The 11,519-nt window shown below is 39.0% G+C and overlaps 1 protein-coding gene across 1 annotated transcript in view; it reads left to right on the top strand.

Moving 5' to 3' along the window:
- The first annotated feature begins 4,498 nt into the window (after window positions 1–4,498).
- The window catches only part of ntsr1 (neurotensin receptor 1 (high affinity)), a 90,704-nt gene continuing 83,683 nt past the window's right edge, over window positions 4,499–11,519 (top strand). Inside the window, exon 1 of the mRNA XM_085345120.1 lies at window positions 4,499–5,182. Coding sequence (XP_085201246.1) covers window positions 4,499–5,182 — 684 coding nt within the window. The remainder of the gene's footprint in view (window positions 5,183–11,519) is intronic.

Raw genomic sequence — 11,519 nt, 5'->3', positions numbered from 1 at the left:
TGTGGCAATCGTGTGTGTGTGTGTGTGTGTGTGTGTGTGTGTGTGTGTGTGTGTGTGTGTGTGTGTGTGTGTGTGTGTGTGTGTGTGTGTGTTCTGGTTTTCATCTTTGCTTTGTGCGGTCAGCTTTGTAGTCTACTAAAAGAAAGATCTTAAAGATGTTTGTCCTTATTAGGGATTTGTGTCGGTTTGCGGGGTTGTAGCTACAGATTTATGTTTGTTGAATGGTGATTATGAGACAGTGTGTTTCCGCTATTTTACAGAGTAACATGAAAGTAATGTAATGAGTAATATAATAAATTACTTTTTCCTGTAGTAGTTAAGTAGGGTACTGGATTACTGTTAAGAAACATGTTCTGCATAATATGTGTAATAATTACTTTTTTAAGCAATGACTCCTACATTGATCACAACAAATAGGGAAAATACCTCAACAAACATGCAGAAACATTTGATACACAGCATGCAATTAATTTGCATGAATGTAATTTCTTTATTGCTGCTTAGCAATGGCAGTTACTCAGAAAACAGAGCCACTAGGAACCCAATCACAATCAATAAGAGAATTGATGAGGAATCGAATCGCTAATTAATATCTATAATGGAATCGGAATAGCTAAATTCTTACCTATTCCCATCGCCTAATGAAGTTGCACAAATGATCCAGCAGGTTGAGAGTGCCAGGGGTGATTTATGACACAGGAATAGCAGCAAGATAGTAGTGAGACCTACCATGATGTATGGTTTGGAAACAGTGACACTGACAAAAAGACAAGACGCACAGCTAAAGGTAACAGAGGATAAGACAAAGTTAAAGAGACAAAGCTGAGAAGGCTAAAGAAGACAGAGAGTGGATATAATGGGCAAAGGATGTTGAATATGGAGCTGTCAGACATAAAGATAAAGAGGGATGGCTGGTTGGTTTGACAGAATAGGATGGTATGGATACAGTGAGGTGGAGGCAGATGTTCTGCTGTAGTCACCCCTAAAGGGAGCTCCTGAAAGATGATGTGCAAATTTAGGTTTGCTTGCAGCTTTCTGTAGCTTTTGTAAGAATATGCTGTATCAATGATGTAGTGATGAGATCTGGCTCTTTTCAAAGATTGTGCTCTTTTGGCTTGTTTCCCTCTTCAGAGCCTTCTCCTAATTTCACAATTATGAATGGTTTGTGTTTTTTGAAGCAATTTTTTCTTCAGTGTTTTCATAAAAACTTAAATTTTATGCATATGCAACTGCTAGGTAGAAAATACATGGAGTTTAAGGCCTGGAAAAAAAGTTTTAAATCTATTGTCCTCCAAAATGGCAAATGGTTGAAAAAATAAATGTAATTTTATCTTTGCATTTTCCAATACCAGTGAAATGCAGTCAGATGCTTCTTTTCATGTTTTACTCATTTCATCACTTTTTAGTGAAAGTAACGTTGAAAATATTGTTATTTTCCCAACATGCTGTCTCTGAAATCGCTGCCCACCTTCCTTCTTTCACATAATGGTCTGTCTTTGCATGTGATTGGCCACATGGTATGGCAATCAAAACAATATCATGAGGTCTCAGTAGGGTAGGCTAAAGATGTGGCTCTCCCTGGCTGGAGTCAGCTCTTGTCATTCGCTAGAAAGAATCGACTCTTAGAACCAGCTCATTCACAAACGACACATCGCTACCATTATGGCACCTTAACTTTCGTTTTCTCTAAGGTTCTATTTTCTTTTTCATTCCTTTCTGCCTGTGAACTAAGAATGGGGATGCCATGGAAGACTGTCAGATTTTAAAACGTTTCCCTGCAATACTCTCTAGCAGAACATATTTGCTTCATTTTTTGTTAACTGTAGCTGTGGATAAAATATACATATGTCTGACAAAAAATTGGGGTGGCTTTCACACCAGTTTTATTGTGCCAAAATTTTACTGAGAGACAGCAACATAAGATACTTACAATATAAGTCACAGGGGCACTGCTAAAAGGGTCAACAGCGGACAGTCAGAGACATGACATTTCTTTTAAAAGCTTATATTTTAGATCTTATATTTTAATTATAAAGACTTTCTAAACATTTTATGCTATACCTAAAAGCAGGTAGTGCTTATAAATGACTTTTCAAATTCCCCACATTTTTAACAACAACTAATTCAGTCATGAAGTTTGAATAAGTGCTTAAATTGTCTTTTCATTATTAAAACTAAGAAGCTTCTCCTTACAATTTAATGTTGACACACTGTTTTTCCTTTAAAACAAACCTAGGGTAAGTGACTGCCTAGAAATTGTACATGATTCAAATCTGTTTAAGTTAACTCTGTTACTAAACATTATAAAAAGGAGTTAGCACTATTAGTATTTTTGCCTGCTATTACTATTGGATTGTTATCTTATATCACACCAATAAAATGTGTTTTACAAAAATAGGAGAAGAAGAAAAAAATATTTTTTCCACAAACAGTTCAATATTCAATCAATCAATATTATTCTTTAATTTGGTGAATTTGGAAAAAGAAAACACATACAGAAATGTGAAAAAGTCTTGAACCACCCCTCATGTTTTGCTCTCCTCCACGGCGTAAATTAGCCTTTATACATGTTTCATGTTTTTCATGTCCACTTTAAATTGCATCATTAGGCACCTTAGTATCAGCAAGGTGATTCCCAAAGAGCTAATACCTGAAAATTTGCCTGAAAGCATGCTGTACAGTATGTCCATATAAATTTGAGGAAACTGGACAAGTGGAGGTCAAAAGGATAAGCGGTGAACAGTATCTAAAAGTCGTGTTATTAAAACACTTAGACCCCCGGAGAGCAGTCATTTTGGTATGTAGTATGCAGTATGAAATAAGGCGCAAAAGACCTGACACAGCACTGGAGACATGCATCTAAACCTAGCCCCTCATTTGATCCACCTACTGTTTGCTGAAGCCTTATCAAAAATGGTCTCAGTAGAAACATGGCTGTTAAGAAGCCAGTAGCAAGTCAGAAGCAACATGTCTTATGAAGTGATTAAACAAAATTTGAAATTTTTGGTTCAAATTATCATTAAGGATGAGGTGAGGAGAATGGTATCACAGTGCGTTTCTATAGTGCGTAACATCAGATTTTGATTGACTATGCAATTTCATCTGGAAAGCATCTGATTGGCAACAGTTTCAATTGTCAGTTCAATGGTGACCCAAAACAAACTGTCAGTGCGGAAAAAGCAGGTCTGGATACAAAAGCATACATCAATCATGAGCTGGCCTCCCAGATCCTAGACCAACATAACATTATTGAAGCAGTGTGGGATCATCCTGACAGAGAGCAGAACAAAAGGCAGCCAACATTTCCTTGAGCCTGAAGAACTATTCCTGAAGCCTCCTTAAAGAAATTACAGGAAAGCTGCCTAAGAGAGTGTTGAAGCATAAAGGTGATCATACCAAATGTTGACTTTCAAGCCTGTTGCAACTGTAAAAATATATGATTGTTTTCCTATCAAAATATACAGAAATCATAAGTGGCTCAGACTTTTGCACCATGCTGAATGTTGCATGTTGGGATTTTTCCTTTCCCCCTTTTTTAGACAAATGACTATGAAATTATCTTTATAGAGAAATATTATTTTATGAATCCCACAAATCTTAATCATATAACTAAAACAATAGCCACTGTTAAATAATCCACTGGTTCTATTTCTATTCTATACATTTGTATTGCTTTGTAGGGGACCCAGGGCAGCAACCAGAAAGCTATGTTCTGTTTCATCAGAGTTTGGAGGGTGTCATGGACAGGTTGTTGATGCTCAGCAGAGTCACACAACAGAAATTATCTTGCAACACATAAACAATGCTTTAAAGCCTTATATAATGTATGAGCAACACATGAATAATAGTGAGCAACCAGGCGTGAGGAAAACTGAAATGATATGCATAGAAGAACATTAAAATATTTAGATGTACAACTTTGTGATAAACAATGTGGGAAAAATGTCAAAAAGAGGTGAGCCTACTGCTGTGAAATAACCATTAGAATCCTTTTCTCCTTCTTGTCCAAAGGAGTTCACACTGGGAGTGGATCATGAGCATAATCATTATCTGGGGCCCAGAGTAAAGTCTGGTACCCTGTTGTGGAGTCTCCGACTTACACATAACATCATTTCTTTCTACTTGTAAGGCTGACTGAGAGAAGAAAGAGGACAAAAGCTTCTTGGAGAGAAAGTTAAGGGTTCAAAATAAAATAACAGAGAAAAACAGCAAAGAAGAAAAAAATTATATTAGAAACCATACTTGAAATTAAATTCCTTTAATTCTTGATGCGTTGTTGCATCGCACTGTTTGTTTCCAAGGTGAACCATAAACGGACAAGATGGAACTAACGGACAAAGTGAATGGTCGTGCGTCATCGCAGCAGCACCAATAAGCGAGCACGCCTTCTGTCGTGCCAAATTATAAAGGGTGGTCTCCTCTGACTTAAACCAGAGCGAGTCGCGTCGGCACATATCCACTCGGCTTGCTCAGTTGTACCTTTTCGTTCCATACCTTCATGAAGAAAAGCAGAATGGATTTAAACTTCACGCTCTCGGGGAGCGACTTGATCGGCTTTGGCTCGTTGGCGCAGAAACTTTTTGCGAATAACTCACTGCCTCCATTTGATAACAGCACCGTCGGTCCCACAAGTAATGAGGAGGAACTGGAAGTTAATACGAATGTGTACGCAAAAGTCATTGTCACTATCATTTACTTGGCTCTGTTCGCCATAGGCTCCCTGGGCAACTCCATCACTATTTATACCCTGATTACCAGAAAGACGCTGCAGAACCTCCAGAGCACCGTACACTATCACCTGGCCAGTCTCGCCGTGTCCGACCTGCTCATTCTGATCCTCTCCATGCCCATTGAGCTCTACAACTTTATCTGGTTCCATTACCCATGGGTGTTCGGGGACGCCGTGTGCAGGGGTTACTACTTCCTCCGGGACAGTTGCTCTTATGCCACCGCGCTTAACATCGCCAGCCTGAGCGTGGAGCGCTACATGGCCATCTGCCACCCGTTCAAAGCCAAGAGCATCATGTCCCGCAGCCGCACCAAGAAACTCATCAGCGCCATGTGGCTCGCTTCCTTCGCTCTCGCGACACCGATGCCCTTCATCATGGGCCAAAGGATGCGTAACGGCGAGATGATATGCACCACTGTGGTCTCGCCGGTCACGGTGAAGACCGTGCTGCAGGTGGGTGTCTGGAAAGCTTTTATTATCGCAATTATCGGTCCCCACTGTGGTTTCTTTACGCATCGAGACAAAGTAAAAATCTACAGTACAAGTAGTACTTGAGCCACAAGTAGTAGGTGAGACGGCTGCGAGGGATCGTTCTAAACATGTGGGAGTGTGTGCTGTAGCGCTTTAAAGAACAGGGCTTTACGCGCAACTTCGCCTTTACCATTATCGTCTGTGCCCACCTATACATGTTGTTGTTGTTGTTGTTGTTTCTTCGAGAAAAAAAACTAAATGGTGGCCTACTCATGAAAACATTTTAGTTATTAAACCGTGTAGGGTCAACGAAGTCTGTCAAAAACAGTGTTTTCCTACTGCAAGCAAATGATCTGCAAATCAGCAAATAATTCTTTTAGTCAAATTATTTAAACTATCGAGTCCTCATTTTTTTTTTATATTTATATATATCTGTTGAAAATAAACATTTGGTGAGCAAATTCACTAAAGCCTAAATCATCTTCACATGTGAAGAAAGCACAGCATGTATGCTGCTACAGATGTCATTGTCTGTGTTGGCTCACTTTCTTCTTTGTTTTTAAGCTGGTAGAGTTCGAATGATTAGAGATTCATTCATAAAGACACTTGAAAGGCAGGTTATAGCTATATTTTTTCACACAGAGCACCAGAGATTTGACCATTACAGCTTAGGCAAGCTGTGAAAATGAAAAAGATCAGGTTCCAAAGATATTCTATTTCTTGAAATGCTTCTTGTAGAAACAATATCAGACCTTGACACTGAATATTGGCAAACTGAATATTTTGAGGGTGGAAGCACCCACAGAACTGCTGTAGGTTGCTTTCATGTAGGGAACTAGCCGTCTTAGTAATACATTATGCACTCTTTGATGGTGACAAGAGAAGAATATGTCACTTTACATTCATTCATACAGTCCATGTTATACGATATGATATAAAAGCACAGGAGGACACTAAGGGAGTATTCTTTTTGAAATTCAACTCATCATCACAGCAGACTAAATATCTTAACACCAGGAACTACAGGTACTGCCAAGGAATAAGAAAAGAAATAGCCACTTCCCAAATTGCTAGAGAACTATAAAATAGAGCAAAATGACAGCATAAAACAACATAAAGCACAATCCTATACACAACCCCCTGACCAGACCAGTTATAAATATAATTCAAATAGGGTGTTGCTGTTCGTTTTTCTTTCTTTAAGGAAGTACAGCAGTTGAAATTATAAGTTACAGCATGCGGGACCTCAATGTGAATCGGTGGTCTGCTTCACAAAAAGAATGGGCCTGTAAGCGGGCATTACAGTTTTATACCACAACAAAAACAAGTATTGTTATGACTATCTTCTTCTGGGAAACTGTCTTCTCCTCTGCGGATCTTCTCCTCCACTCTGTCCACGTCTGACCTCATCTACCATCTGCTCCTTTTCTGGAAAAAGATAGAGAAAGAAAAACACCTCCCTAACCTAACCTTACTGCATTAATATTATCTAACAATTCTCAGCCTACTGATTCTACGTATTATCTAAGACATTCTGTTCGGACTCCCTTGGCCCGGAAAAATATCAGCTAGACTCTAACTCTACATATGATGTGTAAGCATGTTTGCAGAGTCACTCTGCAGCTCTATATGTCAGTCTCAATAATTCAATTCAATCATACCATTGAATTAATGATTTTGACCCTTATTACATGTGAAATGTCACAATGTCAAATGTGAAATTTGACATGCATAATGTGAAACTTATCAATGATGGCCAGCTGTCTGGCCTCAAAACATGACATTACCACCACTGTGTCGCATTTAACCCATGCATCCCTCAATCCAATGTGTCCCCATTAAATTGGCTCTCAACCACCAAAACTTTGAGAATCATAGCTTTAAACTCTGTGAAATTAATGGTAATGGACAGGGACACAAATTAGGGCTAAATATCATGGTTCTGTTTTCTCGAGCAACTGTCTGAAATGCCAGAGAAGAGAGCCTTAAGTGCCTCAGTCCATGGACTATGTGCGTTGTAGGCGGATCTGTGTCTGACAGTAGTTACCCTAGGAATAATCTACAAGTGCTTTATGGCAGTTGTCCTTTGAGCTCTGGATGTGTAGGTGACTGATAGAAGTCAAGACAATGAGCTTTTACTGAGAGCGCGGCACCCACATCTAATGAAAAGATATTTCTCAAAACTGTCTCCAGGCCTTCCCACAGAGCAACAAGCTTAGAGGTTGTGTAAGTGATTAGGCCAGTCTCCCTTCGCTTGACAGTCCACATACTTCACATTGACTGAAAACTTGTTGAGGTTGTGGAGAAAAGCGATTTTGGTTCCAGTGTAATCATCAGCGATCATCATGGTTAGTGCCTCCTGCTTCTCTGCATCATGCTGAATATATTTTTCCATATCTGTTTTTCTGCTCTTTTGATGTCCTTCAATGTCTCATTTTTTGTTTTTTCTGTTTTCATCACTCCTGCATGACTAACTGAAACTGTGCCAAGGATAGATTATCTAGCATTGCTTTCATTCAGGCTATAAGTGAGCCAGGCTGCATTAAAAAGTCCACATTTTCCACACAGTTCTCTGTAGAAATATAAGTTGGGGTGGTGGGGTCTGGCAGCAGATGGTATCACACAGTCGAATTGCTACAATAACATTTTGAGTGTTTGTGTACATATTCTCTTTTGTCCATCTATGATAGATTCGATGTAAGCGGTTCAGGAGGCACCGTGCTGCACTGCTGCAGTAGAGGGTCACCGCACGCTCGGTCTGTTTGGACAACAGTGCAATACTCTGAAGGGAAAGAAAGGGTGTGCGTGTGTGTGTGTGTGTGTGTGTGTGTGCGCGCGCGCGCTTGCATGAGAAAATTGAAGAGAAGGAGAATGATGAAGTGGTTAGAGAGTGAGGAGGAAGCCAGAAGGGTGATTAATAAGAGGAGCATGGCTCTAACTCTGCTTGGGTTAGGAGTTCAGTCCTCTTAAAACTGCAGCACAGTGAGTTAAACTGTACTTTAAATGGCAAATATAAATAATGCAGGACTCCTGGATCTGCTTCTTAAAACTGTCAAACAAAATCTCTCAAAAATGTTAAATATTTTCTATACTAATATTTAACTAAGATGTTAGTCCTTGTTGGCATTGTTCTCTCACTAGAGCTAACAACAGCTTACAAATGTGTTGAATATGTCATGGTCCTGGGTCGTGCGACCCAGTGTTTTGTGTTTAGTCTATTTTGATGTTTATTGTTTGTTTAGGTTCATTAAGTTATTCCAGCTCATTTGTAATTATATTACCCTTGTATTAAGCCTCCCTTGCCCTTCATGTGTTTATGTCTGTGTGTCTTGTGTTGTCAAGTTCATGCTGTTGCTTCTGTCATCTTCCACTGTACTCAGTCTCCCTGGTTCGTGCGTTTACCTGTCATGAGTCATGTCTGCATGGTTATGTTTAGTTCATGTCATGTCTAATCTCCATGTTTCCTGTTTTACTTTGAAAGTCTGTATTCAATGTCAGTGTATTTAGTTTCACCTCTCCTGTCCTGTCGTTAGGTTCATGTGTGTCAGCTGTGCTCCCATGTGTGGCCACTTCCCCTGATCATCCCTCATGTGTATTTAGTCTCTGTGTTTCATACAGTCCGTGTCGCGTCGTCTGTGTTCTCACCTCCATGTTTTCCCGGTCAGTCTTTGCAGCGAACATCATAGTCTCTGAGTTTCCTTAGTTTGTCACAGTATTAGTTTTCCCAGTTTAGTTATAGCCTAGCCACGCTATCCTTGCTTTGTTTGTACACCTTGTCTCCAGCCATAATAAAGGCTCGCTTTCTGTTAAGTTCACTCCCGTCTACTCACTTGTGTACGCACCTGGGTCCATTACACACACCATCGCACGGCCTGTCTCTGCATACCGTGACAGTATATGGTGTTGTTCCTACAACATCATAATTAATGTCATTCCAACTGACCAATCAAGTTGCATCAGGACTGGGAAAATGATTTTCCTTCATGGCTTTCCCACATGGCTTACACTGTTAAAGGATCAATTTCAACAAAGCATTAAAAACAAATCATTTAGTAAATGCTGGTATGTTCTAGACACACCAGGTGTCATTTAGCAGCAGTGCATTAGTGAGAAAGTGCAAAGGGTAGCTGCTGTGAAGGTGCATGTATTTTTACTGAACTTCCTCACCAAGTAGTTCTTAGTTCCTAAACCTAAGCAGCGAGTGAGAGTGAAAAAGACAGTAAAACCAAGTGCAAAACACATGAAAAGGAGACTTTATTATTTTTACTTTATTCCACAGCCACCATTGCAACGTTCTTATGCGGCCTTTTCACATCTCTAACATGAGGACTTCCTCTCAGTGCCATTTAAAATGCACTTTTTTTTGTCTTTTTTATAACAGAAATGGCTGAAGATTCTATTCTATTCTGTTCTGGTGACTGTTTAAAATAATTTATTGTCTCATCTCAGTTTTGCCATGTCAAAATAAACACAGCAATTTCTGCCGTGTAGCAAAGTTTAATTCTAAAAGAACTTTGGGTTGGTTATGAAAGCATTTAAAGCAACAGAGGCTCTGTATCATTTCTACAATTTAAAAATTAAGAAAATAAAAATAAAAAAGGGAATGCACTGGGGGAAGCACCAGTCATGATCTAGTGAGGCTGTAGTTTGGGTATGTAAGGTGTTGTGGAGATGGACTAAAGCAAAGGACACTTGAGGCGTTTACTTCAAAATGGGATGTGGGCTTATCTAGCTACTTTTGGTGTTAACATTTTAGTACTACAAAGGCAGTTCAGGTCTAACCTATGCTGAAGGAATTGACCTGTTCCAGAGCGGATAAGACATGAACTGGTATAATATCAGTGCATACTGACCAGTCAATTCTCCAGAAAACAAAGTCACCATTCTTGGAAGAATTTCGGATCTGTGTGCACGGACAGTGGGAGGATCCAAAGTTTTGGCTATACTGAACGTTCTTTGTAATACTGGGTCCTAGTATGAAAGGGCCCCTACCCTGTACCTTGACTGCCAACTAAAAAAAGCAACAGGTGTGCAAGGCTAGAATCCAATAGAGTAATTATATTTTATCAATCAGTCAATTTGACCTTTTATCAATTACTTGAAAAAGCTACCCGAGAAACAAATATTTGCTGGGTAAACTAATAGTACTCCGCTAGATCAAAGTTACATACAGATGACAAGAGAATTATTGCCCCCTGTAGAACTGGCAGATTTCATATGTGAAAAAGCACCGTGGCAACATGTATAATTAAACTTCCTGCACCTGAACAAAGTGGATTTTAAAAAGATAACAGCCACAATATTTGGACATTTACCATTAATATAAGTAAATGGAAGAAAACACAAAAGATTTCCAGAATGTTCTTGATGTTTAGTTGGTTTCCTTCCATCATAGAGGAAAAAGAACTGTAAAATGTGTGTGTATGTGTGTAAAATATGCAAGGTAAATGTAAGATGGGGAGAGAAATCTAAATGTGCAAGGATGTGAATTTGTTTTTGTTTTTTTTATTTCTTAATTGTTGCAGAGCGTGAGGAGCCTGAAAGTAAAGAAGACATTCCAGTGTAGCAGGGATTCATCTATATGCAGTATTGTAGTGCAGTACTGCTGTGTGAACTGCTCCTGGGCTGGTATACCTGTGAGCATGTTTACTGCTATTGCACTGAGTGGTCTCAAGCTGTGAGGGAGTGGGTTACTCAGGGTCTCATTGTTAGTGCAGGACATTGACTTTAACCTGACCAATTCATGGAGGGAGAAGGATGTTTACATTTTTTTTCTGCTTGACTGAAATGTTCCTTTCACTGTGTGTTTTTTCCTGCATTGTTAATCGGGGTGTAGTTTTATTTTTCCTTTCCAATAACTGTGCCTCGCAATATTACTTGCATTAGTAATGTCTGGCCACTGTACACATTTTTATGGGCTTTCAAAGTTCAGTACACATGCTGTTTCTTTAAATAGATCTTGAGTGTGAAATAACACTTTCAAATGCATAAAAAATGCAAAAAAAACAAAAACAAAATGTTTAACACTTCATGATCATTCAAATTGAAGGTTTTAGTCTTTTTAGTTACAAAAAGAACATTTAATTCTATACGTTACAGGGCCCTATTTCAGAAAGCAGATTTAGAAAAACATGAAAAAATGACTATGTCAAGCCTAAAAAACTCCAGGTTTTCTCTTACACAAAGTCACAGTTAGGTATTTGTTTGGTGTTATATTTCACATGAGAGTATTTATAATTAAACAGTCATGAATGGTCGCTGGACAATGCCGATTTATTTTCAGCTAAAAATCAAATAGGCTATCTACATTTCTAAAACT

This window comes from Diplotaxodon limnothrissa, linkage group LG20 (genome assembly GCF_057381915.1).
Source record: "Diplotaxodon limnothrissa isolate DT_005_m linkage group LG20, D_limnothrissa_male_GT1.1, whole genome shotgun sequence".
Lineage (NCBI taxonomy): Eukaryota > Metazoa > Chordata > Actinopteri > Cichliformes > Cichlidae > Diplotaxodon > Diplotaxodon limnothrissa.
Note: the sequence above shows the minus strand (reverse complement) of the source record. Positions and strands in the feature narration are given on the sequence as shown.